Here is a 26,572-nt window from a genome sequence, read left to right on the forward strand (position 1 = left end):
CGCGTGGTTACATAAACTTTGGAAATGAAATGCAGGTATGCGACACTTTTTTTACCGCTACTTTATGATCTACTGGATAGCGATGCGACGGGCGCAGAACATATGATATGCACATGCACATTTCCGAGGTTCCCTATGCATACATGTTTATCGTACATATCATTCAACTTTATACATTATATTATGGTTATTATGTTAACTCTATTAATGAAATTTTATTGAATTGTGTAGAGTCATAGCTTTTAACCGTGACTGTCGTAAATCTGCTGTGCAAATTTACGTGTATACCTCGCTGTTCTGTTTCGCTTTAGCTGAATTCCAAAGCGTTTTTTCTAGTAATCGCGTTACCTATATCAAAAAAATGCATTTAAGCACGCTCATTCACACCGAACTGCATATTATTCGGGTATGTAACAGAGGAAACCGAACGCATTGGAATTTACTAAGGCCGTCCACCAAACCGCAACTTTCTATGAGGTAATTCGTAATTAATTTTGCGCCCGATATGAATACGTGGCTAATCACCTCGCTTGTCGGATTAACGTTCGCTACATTAAATCCGTGGATTTGCAAGAGATTCAATCAATGCTTTTTAAACGGGTCGCTCATTATGCAACGGTTGTAAATGTAAAAAGGTAAGTCGGCTGAAGTCATTATCTAAACGCTGCGCACCGCAAGGTGGGGTTAATTATTAGTTAAAATTGTGTAGAGGCTGTCCCATTTTTTACGAGAATCCAGTTTTTAACGATGAGTCATTCTTGAGTCCCATTTTTGATACAGATTTAATACAAAATCAATAATACAAAAACAAAACAATATATAAAAGTTACACCAAATTAATTCCTTCGCATTTTAAAAATTCTTTTGAATTATATTATATGGGTGTTCCATTTCTTCTGGACGTTGCCTATCTTCAATTTATTTCCTATTCTCAATGTCACGAGTCGCCACTGCCGTGGATTGGGTATTTGGTAAAATGGTGCTAAATATTTTTCAAACGATTAACAGAACTTTGGATGGAACAAAGTACCGTTAAATCTGTCTCTAGGAATAGCTTTGCATCCTATCTATACCGTATTCTTATAAATTATTTATTTTATTAATTAATATAGGTAGGTATCGTTAATTTACCAAAACTACATATGTAAAAAATAAAAAAAAAAACGTTAAATATGATAATAACCTTAGGTAAATATTAATATTTATAGTCACTTAATCACTGTCACATTACAAAACAGATGCAGTTCATTGATTAGCATTTTCGTTCGTTTTTTTATTTCTTTTTCGCTTTAATCGTAAGTAGCTTTATCGAACGGAGGATTGAAGTATCATATTAACATTTTTCGCATTTATATACGAGGTCTGCTCAAAAAATAACAGAACTTTTTTAATTACGCGGTAATGGAGCTCTTAGTGATATGCAGTTGGCAGCATTCCGTTGTCTCCTCTGTAACCACCTATTCTTGGATTGTTGATATCTCATTTAGTTTTCGTGATATTGTTATTTGAGTGCAACCTGTCTTAAGTGTTAGCGACGATTTTTGGAATGTGCAATTTACTAGAACGATGCCACGTGGATCTGGGGAAAACTTTCAACTCTTGGAACGAGCTCACGGAGATGACGCTCTGGGTTGTACGCAATGTTATAGTCTTTCCGAAGTCGGTTGAACGTGTATAAAAACGCTTAGTAATAAAATTTATTGAGTTTCATGGGCGTCCCTAAAAAAGTTTTTTGCTAAAGGTAAAAAATAATAAAAATTTGTATATGTGTAAAAAATTTCATCAAACATATTTTAATTATTTATGTCCTCAATTTTCTTTATATAAATTATAAATTGTCTCGTCATGTCATCGATATTTCAAAATTTTTGTTTTCGCTTCCTCTTTACAAAACGATATGTAACACCTTGTTTAACAACACGAAAAATTGTGGACACTGAAACTTTAATTTGATATGTGAATTCTATTTATAATTTCATTATCTGACTTTTCATTTTCTTCTTTTTTTAAACAATCGTAAATATTTAAAATCATCAACAACCGGTTCTACTAATTCAACATTGTCTGATGGTATTTTGTTTTGTTCCGTTTGGAAAGGTCTCCAAAATGCCATGTTTTAATAATATTTTCGCAATTGTAATATGAATGATTAATAGAAGGTGCCTATAATAAATTAAAATTACCTGAATCACACCAAATTCCGTATTGCTGCACTGCACTGCTAGGCAAATTGTCGACAACTGAAATTTATGGCCGGTCACTCAGTCCGGCTGTGCTTCGTTTGCTCGCGCGCGCATTCTTCAACTGGGCGACCAGACCTATATATGGAAATGGTTAAATAAATTTGGGAATAAATTTTTCAAATCAAATATTCTTGATGAAAAGTTCTGCATGTACTAAAACCCAAAATGAGGTAATCAGATTTCATTTTTTTGCAGTCGTATACGAGGCTTGTCGGAAAATGTAAATTTTGCTTAACCTTTACCTTTATTTTTTACAATATCTACAATCATTATTAAGAAAAGTTAATCCTAATAGAAAACTACTGTCAAATATCCAATCAATTTTATCCAATTTTATCAAGAACAACTTTTTTTCCATGAAACCAGTATAAAAAAGTTTCCCATGTGGTGTCGTCTTAACACACTGTATACAGAGATTTCTCTACATTACAATGTCGTTGCATTTTTTATATTCGTCATATTATCAGATTTGGCTGAAATAATAACCAATTGATCTTAGGTATATATAGAAAGAAACATTTCGGTTATTAAAATATCTAGTTCATTGGTGTACAAAATAAACAGTATCGGACCCAAAACAGAACCTTGAGGAACTCCTATTTCAACTGCTTAACTCTCATTCTCAAATGTCTCCTATCTTTCAAAAATGAGGAGATCCAATCTAAAAGTACGCATATAATGTTGTCAATAATTTATTATGATCCACACAATCAATCGCTCGCGTGAGGTCACAAAAAGTACCTAGAGGGCATTCCCTTTTTCAGTGAATTCAATTAATTTATCAAGCACGCATATAACAGACCTCGTAGAATACCATGTATATTTTTTTGGGTTATAATTATTGTATGCTATTTGAACGAAATATTTCGAGCCATATTTTTATTACATTTTCGCAGCAATAATACCCAGCTCTGGTAATACCTATTAATTTACATTATTGACATTTATCAATTATTTCGCATCGTCAAACCGTGAAATACCAATACTCTGAACTCGAACAAAGCACGCATCGTGTCATTAAAGCTGTAGCGCACATTATTGAGTTTGTTCTCAATTTCAACTTTAATTAAATATGTTCGCCACATGTGCATGCATATTGTACCACAAACCGCAGCAGATTTATAAATAATTTTATATGTGTGTCTCGACAACACCAAGAACCAACTCGACATTGGGCAATGCGTAATAGGAACATTTCTCGGAAAGAGTAATATGTTCAACTTTTAAATTTTGGCTTTTTGTCTGGGTCGGCGCGATCAAATGTCAACTCTTTGTTCGTTTTGTGGGCAGCGGCGTAACAATACGCTTCGACACATGCTACAGAGGGCTAAAAAATTAAAATATCAAAACGCTGAAAAATTAAAAAAAGGAAATTGCCAATCTCTTTTTAGTAAAGTAACAGCAGTTTTGTTAAGAACGAGGTATTGTTAAACAAAATGTTTGAAAAATATCAACTCCGTTCGTTTTGTGGTCTGTAGCCAGTGGCGTAACAAAAAAAAAAAGGAAAATTACTCATTAAAAGCCACGTAAGACTGAAGAAAAATTTAGATCTATTGATCAATGCTGAAAAGCTTAGAAAATAACTACCAGGCTTTTTTGGATTAAAAGTGCTAGCAAAATCATGAGTACCAAGTATATTTATAGAAATATGCATAGAATGTAATTTTTAAATTGTATTTTTCCTCCTGACTACATGACTAAATAAACTCTTATGCTGACTGTACACAGAACAACATGCTTTGTAATAGATTTCTTCAAAACATAATACATATGTAAAATATAATAATCCTTAAAATGGTAGCTACCATTGAACATAGCTTAAGATCATTTTTAACAACAGAAAAAAATGAAGAAAGACTTGTTAGTCCTTCAAAATATGTAGGACATTGGAGAATATAATGAATTTATTCGCAAATCTGTGCTGCTAAATGTGTTGTAGAATGAAATGAAGCGTATTCTTATTAGCTTACTTTCCACATCATCTGAACATAAAACGACATGGTTTGAATTTCAATATTAAGAGACTTTTACACTTGCACTGTCGACCAAAATCCTCGTATTTCAGCCACAAACTATGTGTGAAACAAACAAGGATTTTATATCAGATATGGTTAAGATATCGTATGAAATTGTTTCGTCTTCACAATAATAGTATATTCTTTTAATAATGAAAAGTATATCTACATATGTCCGTATGTATTTCAGAAAATGTCGGTATAATTTAAGTAGATGTCATTTTAATTCTTTTTAATAAATTTAATTTCAGATTAAAACAGAATTTATAAAGACTATTTTTTTACCTTACGTTTTGATGCAGCAAATTGTAATTTTGAGAAGAGTAAATCATCAACGAGTTGCAATGTAATCTACGCCACTGTTTTGATACCGCAGACTGGTTTTAAGCTTTCGATATTTTCTTTCTCTTGGAGCTTTATACCTGGGTTAACCTTGTCGCATCCGGTCAGAGAAGGCTTATATATTCGGATAAATTCTTTAAAGCGCAGTTTAGTAGAGTTCATCGTGAGAGCATTCATAACACAACATTTTGTATCTCAAAAATAAAGAGAGGAAACCTAACTACTCAATGATTACAATAAAATGACAATTGAAATACAATTTATGTATGACTTTTTGCTGTGTTCCCCACAACATTAATGTGAAATTATACTTTTTTTAATGAAATAAATAATCAAATAATAATATGGAAACCTGTAGTTATTTCAAAAGAACGCCATTTTATGGATTTTTCTCCAAAATGCAATGTTATAGTTTTCTTTTCATAAATGAATTCACACAAAAAATTCATGAATCAAGAAAGACGAGAAATGTTGAAAAATCATATGGAACTGGTGTTTTCTTGAAACGACGCATGGTGTCATATACAGAACATATAATTCCAACAATCGTTTCCCACTTTCAACATGTTACTATAATTGTAAGATTTTAGTACCAGAACAACGCCGAGGTGACAGCACTGTACTGCGGTTAACAGAGTTATCACGATCAAGGCCAGTGACATTACTGCAACTCATCCCATCCGAAAGTCAAACAAAGAATGGGCGAATTATCATTTTCCGCTTAAAAACGAATTGTTCACTAGGCGCATCACACTGTGACGCTTCCGAAAAAACTGTTAACTTTTTACCGTGATCTCAAAACATCCTGCCCATTATTAACAATACAGCGTTAGACGTTACAGATGATGAAGACGAAAGACAAAGAAAGTTTCTTATTTAAATTTTTTCAGCTGGCAAGTTGTATTCATTCAACAAATGTTTTAAGAAAAAGTATCGACTAAATAATAACAATAAAACATTTGAGATTTTGATTTGGTCCTTTTAAGTCTCCGGTTTAGTATAACGGTATAGCGATAAGATTAAATTTGGGTCAGTTCGTGTTGATGTAACCTTTATATATTTTGGGATACATTTTGTACTTGTTTGTAAATCACGGTTGTGTATATTTTATAAGGTCTGGCGTATACAAAGCATACAATTTTAATTTATAGTTGTTACGATGTCAATTGGAACCTGTAAATCTTAAAGCACAGGACCGTATGCACTTCTCCTGAAAATTCTTCTTATGCTTTGACCATGATGTGTCCCGTAATTTATACTCGAATAGCAATTCGGCGAGTCCGGTATTGGTAAACTAGTCCGCCTGGTCGTCAAAGCAAAACTGTATTGGTCCACTAGGTCGTAAATAAATTTTTTGTATGGTACACGGGTTCATTTAGCTTTGCCGCTTTGCCAGTGCAGTGCAGAGCATATGCGGGGTATGTTGTTTGTTGGTATAATACGTATTATTATTTATTAGTTGATATTATTATTTGTTCATATCGTAACCAGTAAAGGGTAATAGTTATTAAAATAAATGTTATATGTAATTATCTAGTAATTTAGCGTGGCTCTCTGGACACTCTTTGAAGCGGAGGATAACGAAATAACTCGGGGAAATCCCCAAATAGTGGAACCGGTTTTTGTCGAAAGCATCGAAGCAAACTGAGAGTTTAAAAACAAAGATTTACACGTACAAAGTCAACGTATTATATTAAATAATATATGAATGTTTGAAAATTGAAAATAGTGAACAATGTGATAAAATAGTTAGGAAACGGATTAACGAATTAACTAAGATATCAAAAACGATCCGTAATTAAAGAAGGATTGATCACGGTATAAAGAGGGAACGGAAAAATACAAAATTAACGAAAATTGACGATTTTACCAGATGTAATGCGGCGCACAATTTTTAATATGTATAAAGAAAATAAAGTTCCTACTTTAAACATGATTCGAGATAAATTAAGCTATTATCCTGATTATAATTATAAATCTTTAGATATTTTACGACATGCTTTATTACAATGCGATTTTAAACATAAAAAAACTTGACAATCGTATGATAATTATATTTTAGTCGGAAGTGTACGTCTATACGTCAAAGGAAGTGGTAAAGTGGAAAAAAGTAATACGCAGTTATATTATCATGCAGTGGTCCTAGATCTTTTTCAGTTATACATGGTTTCTACTCAAACGAAATCTAATTCCGATTTCTCTATTATTTTGTTATTATTACTTTGCCCATATTGTTGTTATTAATTAATGAAATTGATTTGTGGTTTTAATTAATAAAATAGTTTGACATCCCTGATGTTATAACTGTTCAAAAATTCGTCCACCGACATGTAACCACATTTCGGCTCGTCTCACCTACTTCCTACGAACTAACACAAATGTTGTCTTGCTTCACCATTACACAAATGTTGTCTTACTTCAGCATAAATAAAAAGATATCCCATCAACTCCGAGTTGCTATACACGCAAGCCATTTTTGATACTTGAAAAATTAATGTAAACACTATCGCAAAAACATTAATCGGATTTCAGTATTCGGAATCGCCTGGGGCCAGGTGGAGAGAAAGAGAGCGCATTGCGCACAGCACACGCAGCCTCTCGAAAATAGTTGAAAAATTAATAAAAATTTGTCCCTTTAATTCACATTATATTTTACTTTTTTTTCTTCTGCCAATCCTATCTGAGGGGTAATAATTTTTAAAGTTCAAAATTATAACTAAGATCACTGACATGGAACTGGGGGCACAATCAGTCGGAAAATGCGCTCCTTCAATTCTGACGTTTTATTCTATTTATATTTACTTTTATAGCTGACATTTTTTTTCTGTTTTCAGTTGAGGATATCGTTCATAGAGGCAGGCCCCGAAATATACGAATACCCCTCGGAGACGTCCCTGCTGGTGGATGATTCACCCCATTCGCCCGCACAAGCACAAGTCGGTCACACAGTTCCTATTCTTGGTGGTGAGTATCAGGTCTTGAAGGTGGATGCCTTACAAATACGTAACGGTGAGGTTTCCGCGCGACGTCTGATTTAATTAACGATGCAAGCGACAGCCCCGATGGTGGTTCGTGACATTTAGCAATTACTTAATTAGTTTCGTTAAGAGCATGATGTCACTGTCGCACCAGATAAGGTTGTTTGTAATGCGGGATATTCGCTGGATTTGGATCCTGAGATTCCTTTGTGCGAAGTTAACAATGCGTATAGGGTGTGGCAAAAAAATATGTTCCTTCAGTGTTAATTCACCAAAAGAATTAATGTAAATGTTCATGGAATGAGGTTGTTTCCATAGTAGATCCTAATGCCATCCCATCCTTATCTTGGACACGCTGTATATTATGAATTCATCAAAATTTTAAAAAAATAAGTACACTGATCGATCCTACTTCTTGATTTTTTTATCTAAAAAAATTTGTGGTTATTTAAGACACAAAAAGGTATACTGTCACCAAGTTTTGTCAAAATTAAATTATTTTTGCGGAAATAAGAAATAAAAAACGAAAAATAAGAAAAAAACAAGTTTCTCGGATTTTTTAAGGTTGTCCTAAAAAGTGACCTCTACAAAAGTTGTAGATTTTTGCATGATCTACAACTTTTGTATAGGATACTTTTTTGTTTGACGTCAACTTTCGCCAGAAATCCCAATGATACATTTTTTACAGTTTTTCAACCCCCCAAATCAACCCTCCGCCACCCCTGCTCACGCATTTATTTTTTTCGTTTGTTATAAGCCCCTTTACCATTTCCACTTATAAAAGTTCAGGTAACAATTTTCTTTTTCACTCTAAATGAGTTATTTTGATCGGTTTATCTATAGTGTGAAATTTGAATTTCTTGTGGTAATTTCTAAAATTTTTTTCAAGTCATGCTAAAATTTTTTTGGTATTGGTAGGTAATTTTTTTGATTTGTGTACCAATATGAAGCACAATTGTAGCAGGTAAAGGGACCTGTTGTAATAAAATGTAAAACTTTTCCAACAAATAATACCAATTTGTCATCACCCTGAAATATATAGCAACCTTGCAAGTTTTTTTTATAATTATAGGTTAAAGCTTCAACATTAGCCTGTACAACATCAAACTATATAAAAACATTGATCGACTGACTGTGACTGAAAAATATTACAGATGTTCTTCGTAGTAATAATTGTATTTAAAAAAAATCAAAGTTGAAAATGGAAAGTCTAATATAGACATTTGATAAGAAAAAAATTGACGCACTGGGCAGAATCTATAAATCATCTAAAATAATGAAATTAATCAGTGACATTGAAAACCTCTAAAATAGTTATAAACAATTATGTAAGAAATATTTTTAGAACGTTTGCAAACTATATAAAAATAGTTGTGAGATTTAAACATGTGTTCTATCATAAATTATATAATCAGAGAAAATAATTACAAAGTTTTTATATACTTAATTACCCTAAAGATATAATTTAAATTTGTTTTTAATTTTTTTCGGTATAGTCAGTAAATTATACTTTTTTACACAATTCAATTAATTTAGAAGATTATTATTTTGGGCTTTGGTGCTGTGCAGCAAATAATTAAAATATTTCGTAAGGTTTCATGTGAAATGTTAAGACTAGCGTTTTAAGGACAAGAAATAACACTTTTAGTAAGACTTTCAGCATTTGACTAGTTTACGGTGCTCGCTTTCTAAATGATATCAAATAGAAGGCGTTGGAAAAAGTGGAAAAACAATTATGCATATCGCGATATAGAAGAAATTTCGTTATGCAAAGGCATACAAATTTCATATGGTTGGAAAAAGAATAAAAAATATATATCAAAACACGCAAAAAAATTTATACAATCCTATCCACCACTCATGTAGTGTGACGGAAAGAAATTTTGTACGTCAGTATAAAGAAAGTAACATCCCATTTAAAAATATATATGGGACGTTTGAGGTCTCAAAATGTTCATCTGGTTAACAGCTTTCGAAAAAGTTCTGGCCTTTTCAAAAATCCAATATGGCGCATAAAATATGGCCACATTTTCATGGCACATTCAACAAAAACGACAGTGAAAATGTTCTAATTTGTGAAATATACCTCCAAAAAGCACGTAAAACTCATTCTGCAACTTTTTATTGAGATTCTGAAGGAATTCCAAATTCAAAAATGGCGGATCCAAAATGGCGGACATTATACCACCACCAAACCGATTGTACCGCAACAAATGATTTTAGATCAGTTTAAAGTATCGATATGGGGGTTTTCGGGGTCACTGAATCTTATTCTAATCTCGAAATTTCAAAATTCAAAATGGCGGATCTAAAATGGCGGACATTATACCACCACCATACCCATTGTACCACCACGAATGATTTTAGATCAGTTTAAAGTATCGATATGGGGGTTTTCGGGGCCGCCGAATCTTATTTTAACCTCGAAATTTCAAAATTCAAAATGGCGGACATTGTACCACCACCTAACCCATTTTACTGCAACAAATGATTTTAAATCAATCTGAAGTATCGATATAGGGGTTTTGAGGCCTCTGAATCTTATTTTAATATCGAAATTTCAAAATTTAAAATGACAGATCTAATATGGTGGACATTACCCCCACCTAACCCCTTTTATCACAACACTGCCATTATTCCATGGCTAGAAATTGGCCTCTATGATTTGGGATCGAGGGGGATTATCCCTCTTTATCCTGCCTCATCTCGTGTAGGCCTGGACAGCCTTCGTAGGTGGGCCCCATCCGTCGTCTACCCCGACTGCAAATGCGGCCGTTGTAGGCGCTTTGTGGGACCTCCTTTTGCCCTGGCTGGGCCCCGCCGGCTAGGGCCCTTTCTTCTGGCGCTCTTCTTGCTTTGCCGGCTCGTCTGATTTAGATTAGTTTAAAGTATCGAAATGGGGATTTGTGAGGTAAATGGTTCTAAATGTATCATCGGAATTAGTATTTGTGTGCATGATCCTTATATTTTTCTGGTCTATTAGATTCAGAATTATCTGTCTGCGGTTTTTGTACATATAACTTTCTATTGATGTATATCTAGCAAAATATGAACTTTTTTTAGTACAAGTAGTTCTGGAATTGTTTTAGATTATGGTAATGGTAATGTAAATTGAAAAAAAAATAGTAAACCCAAAAACGATTCATATTTTCATCCAAAAGAAACAGTTTTCTTCAGTTACCTTCAATTAAAGCAATATTATAATTAATATATTTTTAATGCTATGATGAAAGTTTGTAATATTTATTGAGCTGGTTTTCCAGGATCTTCTCTTGCAAACTACACCCCTAAGGGCAGGGAGGACTTCCTGCCGGGGGTGACAAGAAGCGTCCAACCGAGCATTCCAGCAAAACCCGACATCACCGAAGTGGACGCGGGTTCGGAGCTGATCATAGAGGAAATCGACAAACCTTTCAGCTCCGGCACCAACGCAGACATTCTTTTTTAAGCTTTACCACAAATATACAATTACTTTTGTACATTGAATTCCATAAACACATTCCTACATTGGAAGATATCACATTTTGGAAGTATTTACAAATTTGTATGTTTATATTTATTAGGTATTAACGATGAGTATAGTTGCGAACTGCTTTTACGGTTTAAAACATGTATTTTTTCTAAGTTGTCATCAAATTAGATCTTTGTGGCATTAAGATAAGCGCCGTGCCTCCGGGCACGGCACGATTTACTTTTTAAAAAAGTTTATTTATCCACTGTATGTTATTTGCTCATTTACTGAACTTATGTAGTGTAATTTTTTTTTATTGTTAATCAATTTACCGCCAACGTTATGACACGTAACTAATTGTACTGATCAATTTACCCAACCCCCTGTATATTATTTTTAATCCAGCTTAAGTTTAGGATTTAATTTCTTTAATGTTAATTTAAAAACTGTGATTTGAGAAAATGTAATGGACCAACAAGAAAGGTTATGTATCGCTTTTTTATTAATGTAGTCCGCCTGTGTTTCGTTCGATGATTATTTCGTTCATAGTCTAATGAGATAGGAGTCGTACGTGAATGAAGTGCTTTGAAGATTCGTTTTAATCAGACTAGTATTTATATGTATTGTGAACAAACTGTATAACTGTTTTTTTTTTTTAAATAAATACAGTATTAAATAGCATTTACTTATTTTTTTACGTAATAACGGTAGATTACTTAAATAAACCCGAAAAATAACACTAAGAGGACTTCAAGCTTATACAGGGTGATTCACAAATGGTGACCAAAAATTAAACCTCGTATTCTTTGAGATAAAAACTTTATAGGGAACACTCCCCTTAAAATTCACCCAAGAATATGAGGTTTCATTTTTGGTCACCATTTGTGAATCACCCTGTACAGGATGTAACTTTACGTGGGGCTAATTTTTTAAGGGTAAATTATTTTTTTCAATTAAATAGTCAACATATAATTCGTTCTTTAAACTACACTTAAATTCTTGTCTACGCCGTCACTGAGCAGCACCCGGAAGTAGTTGTATGAGCGCACTTATCAATATTGCCAGTTGTTATACAGGGTGGCCAAATGAAAATGAAACAGAGCCATTTTCAGGAACTGCGTCAAGATTGTAGAAAAACGCTCAGACCCGTCGATTTTAGATTAAAGGGGGACATTCTTTGGTGGTATTTTCGAGTCCGCCACTTTCACCACCAAGCAAGGGTAAGCTTCACCCCAAAATATTTCAACGGCATTGGGGGTTGAGTAATACTTCTTTTGAAAGCTCTTACAATTCTCTTTACAACAGACTTTAAATTTTATAATTCCGCCCAATACTTTGATAAAAAATGTACATTTTAAAATTTAAATTATGTTTAGTTGCTTACTTACTACTTAGTTGATTAAATGTTCAAACTGATGACCGCCCGCTTCCATACAAGAATAAAGATTTTGTTCGAAACGTTCACGCACATTTCGAAGCATTTCCGGAGTGATTCGACGGCATTCGTCGACGATTCTTTGACGCAAATCTTCCAACGACGCTGGCTGTGTTATAGATTTTACTTTTCAGGTATCCCCACAAAAAGAAATCAAGAGGCGATAAATCCGGTGATTGTGGAGGCCACTCAATGCTGCCTCTTCTCCCAATCCAATTCCGTAGAAAACGTTGGTCCAAATACTGACGGACAATTAACGCATAATGCGGAGGAGCACCGTCCTGTTGAAAAATCAAATGATCTTCATCATACTCTGGAACATTTTCAATAATATCAGTCAAGGCAGGGTCAATAGCGTCTTCCAGTAATTGCAAATACATTTGGCCAGTCAAATTACCAGGTAGAAAAAAAGGACCCACCAGCCGGTCACCGAAAATTCCAGCCCATACATTTAATTTTTCCGGTTGCTGTGTATGCACCTCGTGAAAAACTCTTGGGTTTGAATCGGACCAATAGCGGCAATTGTGACGATTTACCGTCCCGTTCAAGAAAAAACTGCATTCATCAGAAAAACAGATGTTAAAAAGGAACTGTGGATCGTTCCCTGCTCGCTCACTCATTATTTCGCAAAATTGCAAACGGCGGTCATAATCATCCTCATGAAGTTCCTGGACTAAATGTATTTTGTATGGATGGAATTTATTCTTCTTCAAAATGGTTTGTATGCTAGTTCGATTGATCCCAGACACAGATGCCAGCTGCCTCGTACTTAATGTAGGATCAAGATGAACTTGTCCCAAAACTGCAACTTCACTAGCTTCATTAACTATAGGTTTTTCAATTTCTCGTTTTTTATTGGCCACGTTCCCTGTCTCTTGAAATTTTTTTACTAACTAGAACATACTTCCTCCTGACATGTCGATCTTGATGTTGTTCATTAAATAGCTGAGCTGTTCTATTCGCATATTTATTGTTCATAAAGTAAAGCGAAATTATAACTACCTACCCTTTCCGCAATGGAATAAACCATAGTGTTTAATTTTCAAAAACACAATTAAATAAACTACCAACCAACGCTTCCAAATAATACTGGAAAATAATTTGGAATCCACTAATTTTACGTTCATTGTGTGTGTATAGCATTCATTTCTGTTTTTTACAATTGCGTTTTTTTACGAGAGTGATAACAAATTGCCAAAAACCAATGTAACGCAAGAAATATTAAATTTATACCATTGGCGTACTTAACTCGAATGACTGACATTCTTACCGTTACTAATTGTTTGTACATAAGTTTCAACTTTAAAATCAAAATTCTTAATAAGTATTGGGCAGAATTATAAAATTTAAAGTCTGTTGTAAAGAGAATTGTAAAAGCTTTCAAAAGAAATATTACTCAACCCCCAATGCGATTTAAATATTTTGGGGTGATGCTTACCCTTGCTTGGGGGTGAAAGTGGCAGAGTAAAAAATATCAACAAAGAATGTTCCCCTTTAATCTAAAATCGATGGGTCTGAGTGTTTTTCTACAATCTTGACGCAATTCCTGAAAATGGCTCTGTTACATTTTCATTTGGCCACCCTGTATATTTAAACCAACTGTTAGAGAGTGAAACTACAATGGAATAGTACATTGTGTAATGAGTGGGGAAAAGTTGCCAATAGCGCCACGCGGACGCAGTTGACGCACGAGTGAAGCGAGTGCGGAAAGCGCCCAAGTGGCACTATGGCAACTTTTCCAAACGAGTTGCACATACTATTTTCTATCACAAGTGAGAGTCGTTATGGGACCTATAGCATAGGAGTAACCCCCTACACTATAGGTCCCATAGCGAGCGTGCGTGATAGAAAATAATTTATTAAAACGAGCAGCTTTTGTATGACCTTGAGAAGTGTTATTTTAAAGTCACCACATTTTTTTTATATCAATGAAGTATTAAATATTAACTAATATTGCCATGTAGATATCTTACTAATGGTAAGCAAAACTAATTTGTCTGGAAATAGTTAATTTTGTTGTTTTAAAGAATGTAAATAAAAATCTATTTGATTTGAAATATTTTTTTATAATTCTTTCAAGTATTTCAAAACAATTTTCTCTTGCTATTTTTTTAAGGCACTGTGTTTAGTTTGTGAATCTCAGTGTCAATGTTCTCTAACACCGACGTAGTTTACCTGAACAGTCACTACGTAANACATAAGTTTCAACTTTAAAATCACTTAATAAGTATTGGGCGGAATTATAAAATTTTAAGTCTGTTGTAAAGAGAATTGTAAGAGCTTTCAAAAGAAATATTACTCAGCCCCCAATGCGATTTAAATATTTTGGGTTGATGCTTACCCTTGCTTAGGGGTGAAAACGACGGAGTCAAAAATACCAGCAACGAATGTCCCCCTTTAATCTAAAATCAACGGGTCTGATTGTGAACGTTTTTCTACAATCTTGACGCAGTTCCTGAAAATGGCTCTGTTTCATTTTCATTTGGCCACCCTGTATATTTAATCCAACTGTTAGAGAGTGAAACTACAATGAAAAATAATTTAGTAAAACGAGCAGCTTTTGTATGACCTTGAGAAGTGTTATTTTAAAGTCACCACATATTAACTAATATTGCCATGTAGATATCTTACTAATGGTAAGCAAAACTAATTTGTCTGGAAATAGTTAATTTTGTTGTTTTAAAGAATGTAAATAAAAATCTATTTGATTTGAAATATTTTTTTATAATTCTTTCAAGTATTTCAAAACAATTTTGTCTTGCTATTTTTTTAAGGCACTGTGTTTAGTTTGTGGATCTCAGTGTCAATGTTCTCTAACACCGACGTAGTTTACCTGAACAGTCACTACGTAAAGCAGACAGGGGCACGCTTGGGAAAATTAAAACATGTACTACTAAAAAGTAATAATATTCAGTCATTTTATCACCCAAATCGGTGAAGGACATCTTCAATTAGCCAAAACAAATAAAACCAACATAATTAAGCGGTCGATATTAATCATGAAGTGAAAATGGGATATTACTTATATGAAGTAAGGATGAAAATGTGACCGATAGTTCACAGCCATGTGCTTGATCACTGTTTACACGATTGACTGCACTTGGTATATGACAAGGGGAAGGTAGACGGGAAACAAAGAGTTGATATAGTTAGGAAAAAACGTTGGTATTGCAAAACAATATCAGATGGGTTACTCCAATCAACAAGTACCTAATAAGAAAATGTTTGTTGGGATTGGTTCAAAATTTAAGAAATTATGGAAGCTTTGAAAGCTAATGTTGGATAAGACAAATTCAAACAATGAGAAACTTAGAACTAGAAATTTTAAATGATAGGGAAGAGGATGCTGGTACCAGTATTCGAAGATTAGCAACATGATTTCAGGTACCTCATATGACTACTATCGAAATAAATTAAATAGACCCTTGAGTTTAGAAACCGATATTAAGAAAACATAGAGGCAAAAAAATTTGAAATTTGGACCATATATAGCTTCACTATTACTCTATTGTGTGCTAAAATTTCAGTTAGTTTCGTTTTCCCATTTTTTAGTTATTAATTGATACCTTTCACTTTAACACATTGTAATTTTTTTGTTAATTGATAAAAAAATTCCAAATTTTTGCTGACGATAAGTCGAACTATTGTCTTTAGTACTGTGAAGGTCATTCGTCTCAAAAGCTCTTCTGTTTTTTATTTTTAAACAAAACAGAAGTCAGTGAAAAAACTGACAAGGTAGTAAATAACTGTAAACTACATACTGAAAAAATTTGTTAAAATAATACAGTTATAAATATGATATTCTTAAAAACAGTATCGGAATGGTCAATTAAGTTCACGGTATTATTTTAACAAATTTTTTCAAATTGTTTACAGTTATTTACTACATATGTCAGTGTTTTCTTTTTTCAAACAACGCAACAAGTAAAAAATCACAAATCACAGGTGAATATAAACATAATTTTTATTTACACAGTTCAGGAAGGTGTCATTTAAAAACAAAAGAAATCCAATATGGATTCTTTTTCTCAGGCCACTAGACCTGCAACGGTTATCCTAAGATGTTAACAATCACAGGGAACTCTTCCTTTGAGTTGATTTGTACTTCTACAGTACAGTTTAGTTCAACCAGTTTTTCTCTCAAACTTCTCAATGCCTAAAATAAATGCAGTGTGACACATTTAACATGGAAACATCTTCATAGAAAAAAGTATGTTACAGAACACTTGAAGTAATTTTTAGTCACCTAAGCCTACTTGTTAATTTTATACAGAGACAAAATCTGTCAGTGATTGTCGTTCTAAATTTGACTGCTGATAAATTAAAAACAAATAAGTGAGCTTTGGTACATTAATCAAAAAATTCTGTAGAATTTTTTAAACTACCTTTCAAACAAACCTGAAGGAAACCCTGTCACAAATATAAGCAAAACATACTGTATCAGAAACAATTTAAAAAAATCACCTATTAAAAAAAATCAAACTAATTTACCTCTAAAACCTTTCCATGCGTTTCTGTATCGTTCTCTAGAATTCCTGTTTTGAGGCTCATAAGGGCAGTCACACAACACCCCGACATATCAGAAACAAGATCGGTATGCACCTTTACAACTAGATCTCCAGTATCATCTTCCACTTTGATAATTAAATGATATTCCTCGTCTCTCACCGTTAATTTTTCCACAACTGAATTAAACTTAGCCTTAATTTTGAATTTTCCATTGCTAATATTAGGCATATTATTTTTAAGTTTCTCTATAGTGAATATCATCGGCTTTTGCGACGTATTGGGTTTCCACCCCGATTCCTTCGTTGGTTGGTCTAAGTGAGCTTCGAGATCGAATATCTCGAACAGATCGTCTCCAAACTCTAAGCTTTTATCGATATTTGAATCAGTCGGCCTCATCTTTTCGTTATTTTGTGGAGTATTCGTAGACTTTGGAGTTTTTTCAATAATGTTAGGAATATCGATACTTTCAAAGACAGAGTCATCGATGTCTGCATCCTCAAACAAGTCAGGGGTTTTACTTTTTTTTCTTTTGGCAGGTGGTTTTTCAAACCCTTCTTCTACTTCCATCAACATGTCTATTTGTGCTGCTATCCTCAATTCCTCTTCTTCGTCTAAATCCATCATTTCGTTGTTACTTTGTCTTGTCGATGAATTTGGAACACTGGTAGGTGCATTCGTTACTCTAGCCTGGTGGTCGCTGTTAGGTCTATTAGCGGGATTAGGTGGATTTACATTATTTCTCACGTTATTTTGGATTTGTGCAGTAGTAACGTTTTGACCTTAAAATATAAATCAATAATAAATTTATTTTGAAAGGAGCGACACAAATACGAATGTGAAGTGAATATTTACAGCGAACTAAAAATTAGGTACTAAAAATTAATCAACAACTTCCATAAATATATTATCTGAAATTATTTATTTGTCACCTAATTTTAGTTTTTTAGTTGAACCTTTTCCTGACGAATATTTCTTGTTTGATTACATTATTCACATTCGTTACACAAATATGAATTCCAATTAAAACTTTGATGCAAATGAATCCCACTTGCAACTGAGAATACGAACATTTCGAATCTGAACATATGAGAATCTTAGCATTCTAACTAACAGATAAAACTATACTGACTAAAGTTTGCCAGCTTACCTGTTTTATTAAACATATCATGATTTGCAGTCAGTAAACTTTCCTCTATTACGTTTGGTTTCGGATTCAATGGCAGCTTCAAAATAGAGGCCAAGACATTCTCCGCTGCATTTGGCACGATCAAATCTTCTACTTCGCCTCCAAGAACTTTAACATTCTTATTTTCCAACATTAACCGTCCCCTTCTCACGGTTATTGGACCCAACAGTCTAATTTTAATACCAGGACTTAATTTTAAATTGAGGCAAGGAACTGGCATATATTCCATGGCCTCGACTTCCTGGACGCCGTCAGTTAATGTCAACTGTAATACCCGGTTCGAGGATTCAATTTCTGATTCGACGTTTGCAGAAGTATTGTTTCTAATTCTTTGCAACTGCCAATACTTCGGTTTAGAAATATCGACCACCTTCATCATTTGCAGGGAATAATCACCATTCAGTATGTACTTAGTTTTGTTAGATAAGTCTGGAGGTAAACAAGGCACTTCGACATCACGTAAATCTAGAAGTAGCCACTGTTCAAATACTTTATGTTGTAAATCTTTTAGAGTGTAATTTGCAGGAAGATCTTCTTCTTTACACCAATTCACGCAACCCTGCAGCCATGCAGTGGAAAGATGAACGCTGTGAGACTGAAAGAACGTTTTGATGCTTGAAATTTCATCCATTATTACCATCATCAAGAATTATGTACGGTATTCTCCCAAATGTACGGATCATTCCATATAAATGTAGGAAAGTGCAGTATACACTTTTCAAAAACGAATAAAATTAAATAAAATAATTGTATGGTATCATACAATTCTAGGTTAAGTTTTCAAATTTGACATTAGAGGCTGAATCATAGACTATAGAATTGTAGATGGAGTATAGTTATATTTTGGAGCGCTAATTGCGATCTTTTAACCATTATAGAGGGCGGTTGTATCATAATATGAAACCAGTTCAGTTGTATTAAAGTATAGTGATAATGTTTTATGGTTAATTTTCATCTATAATTGAAGTCTTTTATTATTGTTACTAAAGTCCCTGAACTGACCAAGTACCGCAACCGATTGCCTTTGCCTCAAAATGGCAGTTTGACATGTCAGTTTATACTATTTATACGGAAATTTAATTGATACAGTATTTTTCTATTAATGTATTGAGTTATTGAGAATAAGCTGTACAAAAAATATGAAAATTAATTAACTGCACGAAAATATATTTAAAATTTAAACTCATATTTCCACAGATATGTTATCGATTAGTATTTACATATACCCTTGTAACATTGGTTCAACGCTATCTGATAAGTCAAAGTAAGGGCTTTAAGAGACCCTTCCTAACTTGCCCTAAAACTATCCATGACCAATATAGAAGATCTACAACAAGATCGTTATTAAGACGTTTAAAGTCAACAATCTATTACGGGCCGTTATAAGTCATATAGTACATTTAAAGTTTACTATTTATATTTCATTTACATTACTTTGGCTGAAAATCTCGGACCTTAGTATATCGTTCATTATATAGGTACTTCATATTGACCGCGCAATCTAGACTTCTTTCTAGACCTATGGGTGGATCCCAACTCTGCATTTCCATTGGTTAGTTTAACGATAATTGATTTCTGATTGGTTACACATAATTCAACACAACACAAATTTAGGAAAATATGGATTGCGTTATTTCTATCACGTCGACAATTTAAAATGAATGGCCAATCAAGAACATATACTGTCTATCCTCCTTACATCTCCCCTCCCGCGCTAGCTAAAGGGCCACCTTAGTAAAGCTCATCCCAGGCTGCATAGCCGCACTACCCTACCCAACATAAATAAACATGACACCACCCCCGGGGTTTAAACAGACCAGCCGTCGAAGCAAGAAGAGCGTCAGAAAAAAGGGCCCTAGCCGGCGGGGCCCAGCCAGGACAAAAGGAAGTCCCACAAAGCGCCTACACTGGTCGCATTTGCGGTCGGGGTAGACGACGGATGGGGCCCACCTACGAAGGCTGTCCAGGCCTACACGAGATGAGGCAGGATAAAGATGGATAACCCCCCTCGATCCCAAATAATTGAGGCCAATTTCTAGCCATGGAATAATGGCGTGGCGCGTATACAGTCTGAATCAGAAATTTAGATAGATTTTTTCTAGTTTTGTGCTATGAAATAAACAAAATTAGATTGGGATGACCTCGTATAATCAAACAGTACTTTTTCATTTCTAGTATTAGCAAGAAACTATATTTTGCCAGTTCAATGTCTACTAAAATATATGAATATTCTGCCAAATATAATAAAAAAATATTAAACAGTATCAAAATTACAGATTAATTTAATAAATTTGAAATAGAAAACTATGTATATTATCAGTAAGGAGGCACATATTTTATTATTCTTTTAGGTTCAATTCTCATATTTTGGACCAATTATTAATGAAACACCCCTGTAATTTAAAAAACATGCATAATTTTTATTCAAATCTTAATACAAAAATATCAACTCAAAAAAAAAACAAATAAAACAATATTAAAAACGTATTTTTCACTTTTTGTTCGCAGGCAAATAGGATCTTTTTGTAATTTGGCCAAGTGATACGAGCTCCCCCTCCATAACATAAGGAATGGTTCCAGTCACGTCATCCGGGGCCATATAAATCGCCGGTGGCAGAAAAACGCTCCCCATTACCAAATAATAAACGTCTTCTAAAACCTTGATCTCTTCTGGTGTTACTAANTATATAGGCAGGGAGGAAATAAGTGTGAATACCTGAATTGTAATAAAACCAGGAGAACCAGCGCAGAAATAAGACTTTTTCGTTTTCCACTTGACGAAAATCGACTAAAACAATGGATTTTGAATTCTGGTAAGTAGTTAGGTACTTAAATATAAATTATAATATCTAATTATTTGTATATCGTTGCGGCACGAATTGAATGGTCTTGCGTCACGGGTGACGTAACGCAGATGTTTTTATTAACCTTCTTTTTTGTAATTTAGTGTAATATATACCTAGGGTAGACATTTCGTATACCTAATATAGGTACCTACCTATACCTAGTTTTATTATTCTTAGTTGTCAACATAATTTTCAACAGTTTGTCGAGATAAAGACAATACAATTTTTACATTTTTGTACTGTAATTTAGTGTAAATACTTAGTTTTATTATTCTCAGTTGTAGTTTCTTAAATATTTTGAATGAATTATTCATTTGTTCTGTAAAATCTTGCCGCAACTATAATACATACTGTGATAAATTTTAAAATAGGTATCTACATAAGTATTTTCCAAATATTAAAGTTATGTAAGTAAGTATTTAAAATAACTCAAAAAAATACATAACGCAATAGTAATATTACTAAATAAATATCATTCAATCGCACTGAGAAATTCATAGCCACAGCCAAAAAATTTGGCAAAATAGGTGCCAGCAAAGTTGTTTACTATTAATAGGGAACTCACTCTATTATTCTAACCTTAGTTGTAGTAGCAGAATTACTTTATAAAAACCTTTTTACTATTATACTTCTGTAACTTTACTCTCACAGGAAAGTACTTTCTTGTGGCTGTAAAGAGCTTATAGCTATATCAGCAGAATACCATACTACTGCAAAATAANGGCTGTCCAGGCCTACACGAGATGAGGCAGGATAAAGAGGGATAATCCCCCTCGATCCCAAATCATTGAGGCCAATTTCTAGCCATAGAATAATGGCGCGAGTTCAGTTGTATTAAAGTATAGTGATAATGTTTTATGGTTAATTTTCATCTATAATTGAAGTCTTTTATTATTGTTACTAAAGTCCCTGAACTGACCAAGTACCGCAACCGATTGCCGTTGCCTCAAAATGGCAGTTTGACATGTCAGTTTATACTATTTATACGGAAATTTAATTGATACAGTATTTTTCTATTAATGTATTGAGTTATTGAGAATAAGCTGTACAAAAAATATGAAAATTAATTAACTGCACGAAAATATATTTAAAATTTAAACTCATATTTCCACAGATATGTTATCGATTAGTATTTACATATACCCTTGTAACATTGGTTCAACGCTATCTGATAAGTCAAAGTAAGGGCTTTAAGAGACCCTTCCTAACTTGCCCTAAAACTATCCATGACCAATATAGAAGATCTACAACAAGATCGTTATTAAGACGTTTAAAGTCAACAATCTATTACGGGCCGTTATAAGTCATATAGTACATTTAAAGTTTACTATTTATATTTCATTTACATTACTTTGGCTGAAAATCTCGGACCTTAGTATATCGTTCATTATATAGGTACTTCATATTGACCGCGCAATCTAGACTTCTTTCTAGACCTATGGGTGGATCCCAACTCTGCATTTCCATTGGTTAGTTTAACGATAATTGATTTCTGATTGGTTACACATAATTCAACACAACACAAATTTAGGAAAATATGGATTGCGTTATTTCTATCACGTCGACAATTTAAAATGAATGGCCAATCAAGAACATATACTGTCTATCCTCCTTACATCTCCCCTCCCGCGCTAGCTAAAGGGCCACCTTAGTAAAGCTTATCCCAGGCTGCATAGCCGCACTACCCTACCCAACACATAAATAAACATGACACCACCCTCGGGGTTTAAACAGACCAGCCGTCGTAGCAAGAAGAGCGTCAGAAGAAAGGGCCCTAGCCGGCGGGGCCCAGCTAGGACAAAAGGAAGTCCCACAAAGCGCCTACACTGGTCGCATTTGCGGTCGGGGTAGACGACGGATGGGGCCCACCTACGAAGGCTGTCCAGGCCTACACGAGATGAGGCAGGATAAAGATGGATAATCCCCCTTGATCCCAAATAATTGAGGCCAATTTCTAGCCATGGAATAATGGCGTGGCGCGTATACAGTCTGAATCAGAAATTTAGATAGATTTTTTCTAGTTTTGTGCTATGAAATAAACAAAATTAGATTGGGATGACCTCGTATAATCAAACAGTACTTTTTCATTTCTAGTATTAGCAAGAAACTATATTTTGCCAGTTCAATGTCTACTAAAATATATGAATATTCTGCCAAATATAATAAAAAAATATTAAACAGTATCAAAATTACAGATTAATTTAATAAATTTGAAATAGAAAACTATGTATATTATCAGTAAGGAGGCACATATTTTATTATTCTTTTAGGTTCAATTCTCATATTTTGGACCAATTATTAATGAAACACCCCTGTAATTTAAAAAACATGCATAATTTTTATTCAAATCTTAATACAAAAATATCAACTCAAAAAAAAAACAAATAAAACAATATTAAAAACGTATTTTTCACTTTTTGTTCGCAGGCAAATAGGATCTTTTTGTAATTTGGCCAAGTGATACGAGCTCCCCCTCCATAACATAAGGAATGGTTCCAGTCACGTCATCCGGGGCCATATAAATCGCCGGTGGCAGAAAAACGCTCCCCATTACCAAATAATAAACGTCTTCTAAAACCTTGATCTCTTCTGGTGTTACTAACACCAACTTGTTGCTCTCTAAATCTACTCCTCTAACAACACCTAAAATATTTATTATACAAAATAAAAATTCAATCTCACTCAGTAAATTAAAATATTAGGAAGTAAATTTATATTTCAACAAAAAATATTGATCTGTTAAATTAGATTGACCATTAGCACCCACACACACATGCAGGGATTTTAAGAAGCCTTTTGTTCACCATAAACAAAAACATATTGGAACACTATGTGAAATGAAGAGCCCATTACAACTTCAACGCAGCAAATAAGACAAAATTATTCATCAGATTTAGAGTAGTAAGAGCTGTGGTTTGTCTACTACCTACTATTTCAGATTGGGACAAAGAATGGAAATTGGAGCACCTTATACACATCTCTGGCAAAATGATTTTGACGATTATCTATTAATTAGGTACGTTTATAAATTACAACTTACCATAACCCATACATCTAAAAACATTTAATTCTTGTTGTAAGTAACACAAAGCTACCATATTTGCATTAGTCACAGCAGGAGCTACGTCTTCTCCTTGCAGATTTGTAATTTTTATCGAGGGCAGATGTACTCTAAACAACACGATAAATAAAGTTATACTGCGTTAAGACTATTAGTATAAAACTTACTCATACATGGGTACGTCACAACTTGTTAACGAATTCACCCCATTTCGCATCATCTGGCCAAAGTACGCCAAAACGTACATTTCTCTGGACTGACGAGGTTCGAGTGTCCATCCGTCATTCTCATCGTTCAGCGCGGGTACCTTGTACAACTTATAATTCAATTCCAGCTGATCGTCACAAAACAGCGTACAATTTTCTTTCACGACCTTATACGTTAAATCATCTTTAAAATTTCTCTTCTGGTTCTTGCTGCATATCTGAATGATACCAGTTGGCTGTATGCATTTTATCACCGAAGTGACTATATTAAGGCCGATTCCTTGTACGAAACCCATGTAGTTAATTAAAATTGGACACTCCTCTAAGGTTTCCAAATAGGCGACGATGGATTTTATACAATTTATGTAAGCCCGAGGATCATGTGCGACGTTGATATTAGATAGAAGAGACCTGTTCGCCTTTTTCAAATGAGTAAAATTTGGTCCGAAAATAGGCTCCGTCACGGTTACAACGGAAACACAGCCTGGCACTGTAAATTCTGACTGACCAGGATCCAAGTCCAACACCCTGATTTTATCAAATTTATTTAGAAGTCTATTAATTGCAAATCTCAGTAAAGTACTTTTTCCTACACCTTTTCCACCGGTTATCATTAATTTGGTATTCCAATCTACATCGTCAAGGACTTCATCCCAAACAGAACTTGTTTTTATTGTATTTAAATTTCCAGTCGGTTCAAAAATTACCTGAGGTGCATTATCGTTTTCCAATCTTGGAAATATTTTTTGAGGAACATATTTCTCTAAAAATAACAGTTTAGTATCTTCTAACTTAGAACACAGTACAACTCCACAATTTGCTTCTACAAATATATCTTTTTCTAAATTATTTTTAGTGGAAATTAACTGACTGACATTTATAGTTTCGTCAGTGTCTTGAAAATGTGTTACATTTTTTATGTATAATAATGCAGAACCTCGTGGAGAATATAAATTTGCCGCATTTGAACTGCTGTCTAAAATACCACCAAGTACTTCAATTTTTCCATATAAAACTTTTAAGTTGAACAATCCGTGAAATGATATGGACTGATTTCTATTTAAAACAACTACTTTCTTATCACCAAAATCATGATACTCTGCAGTTGAATTTGAAAGTTCATCTTCTTGAAACTTCAGATTTTCTTCAAAGTCTGTAGAATTAGTTTCTTTTAAAAGATTATCTTCTTGAAACTGCTGGCTGTCTTCGAGACTCGTGAAGCTAGTTTCTTTCCAGTTATCATCACTGATTATAACTGCCTCTTGAATTTTATCGGTTATTAATTCAATCTTCTTCTCAGTACTGAATTCAGAAACAATATCTTCATTCAAATCTTCATCACTCTCTCCTACATTAACAGTTTCAATTTTAACAGCTTCTTTCTGATTGCACAAAGAATCACTTTCCATAATTTTAACGTCTATAGCATAGTCACTTAAAAATTCATGGTCAATTCCTGAATGGGCTTCTGTAACTGATTCATTTAGATCACTGATTTCATGGGTATTAAAATATGTTTCTAAATCAAAATTATCGCCACTTTCATCTTCGTCATCTTCACCACTTGATTCAATCATATCACTCAACTTCCTTTTAAAAGATTTGTTAATGGTATTTTGGAAAGTTTCCAACTCGGACTTTGATGGAGTCAATTGAGCATCCTTTAAGTCTTCATCAAAAGAGTCACTGCTACTACTAAATGAAATAACCACCTTCTTAGGTTTTTTCTTTTGAATATGTTTATGTCCATCTTTTTCAAGTTTTTGTGGTTGACTCCAAGAATCAACCTCATGCAATAGCGGCTCTTTTTTTATTTTCTTTTTAAACGGGGTATTCTTTCTACTCTTCAATTTTTCTGATTTCGTACTTTGAAGTTCAGATTTTGAACTGTTATTATCTCTAATATGGTCAGTATTAAATTTAACTTTCTTTAACTTTCGATGAGCCTTTTTGTTTGGTTTTACACCAACTTGAGCTTTTCCATATAAAGACTTTCTAACGCTAGGTAAAAAATCTTCATATTCTATTAAATCATTCATGACGATAAAATGAAATATTTCATATTTATCCTATTTCAAAAGATATTAACATTATTAACCGCTAAATTCGTACATAACCTTATTTTTACGCATGTTCTCTTCTTCTTCATTTTCATCTGTCAATTTGGGGACTAGGCGAATTTTTGCTAGTGAACCAGTCGACGCGTGATATTCCATAGTACACAACATGATGACCCTTTTTGTTTAAAATACCAGTAAAACGACTTCCAAAGTGTCGATAAATAAACTTTTTTCAGTTAC

At 33.7% G+C, this 26,572-nt stretch overlaps 3 protein-coding genes across 3 annotated transcripts in view; 1 reads left to right on the top strand and 2 right to left on the bottom strand.

The window, feature by feature from the left end:
* The window catches only part of LOC108914288, a 63,665-nt gene extending 51,955 nt beyond the window's left edge, over positions 1 to 11,710 (top strand). Inside the window, exons 3-4 of the mRNA XM_018720094.1 lie at positions 7,435 to 7,564; positions 10,842 to 11,710. Of these exons, the coding sequence (XP_018575610.1) occupies positions 7,435 to 7,564; positions 10,842 to 11,026 (315 nt within the window). The 3' untranslated portion in view covers positions 11,027 to 11,710. The remainder of the gene's footprint in view (positions 1 to 7,434; positions 7,565 to 10,841) is intronic.
* Positions 11,711 to 16,410: 4,700 nt separating this feature from the next.
* On the bottom strand, positions 16,411 to 18,936 carry LOC108907432 (recQ-mediated genome instability protein 1). The gene is made up of 3 exons (XM_018711145.1): positions 18,121 to 18,936; positions 16,956 to 17,752; positions 16,411 to 16,620 (listed from the first exon to the last, which is right to left on the bottom strand). The coding sequence occupies exons 1-3, from the start codon at positions 18,800 to 18,802 to the stop codon at positions 16,516 to 16,518; spliced, it is 1,584 nt and encodes a 527-aa protein (XP_018566661.1). The 5' UTR covers positions 18,803 to 18,936; the 3' UTR covers positions 16,411 to 16,515.
* Positions 18,937 to 20,580: 1,644 nt separating this feature from the next.
* LOC108906582 (polynucleotide 5'-hydroxyl-kinase NOL9) lies at positions 20,581 to 26,376 on the bottom strand. Its single transcript, XM_023455841.1, has 4 exons — positions 24,234 to 26,376; positions 24,046 to 24,176; positions 23,560 to 23,648; positions 20,581 to 20,794 (listed from the first exon to the last, which is right to left on the bottom strand). The coding sequence occupies exons 1-4, from the start codon at positions 26,309 to 26,311 to the stop codon at positions 20,651 to 20,653; spliced, it is 2,442 nt and encodes an 813-aa protein (XP_023311609.1). The 5' UTR covers positions 26,312 to 26,376; the 3' UTR covers positions 20,581 to 20,650.
* Between the last annotated feature and the right edge of the window lie 196 nt (positions 26,377 to 26,572).

Source organism: Anoplophora glabripennis, unplaced genomic scaffold, assembly GCF_000390285.2.
Source record: "Anoplophora glabripennis isolate ALB-LARVAE unplaced genomic scaffold, Agla_2.0 scaffold1, whole genome shotgun sequence".
Lineage (NCBI taxonomy): Eukaryota > Metazoa > Arthropoda > Insecta > Coleoptera > Cerambycidae > Anoplophora > Anoplophora glabripennis.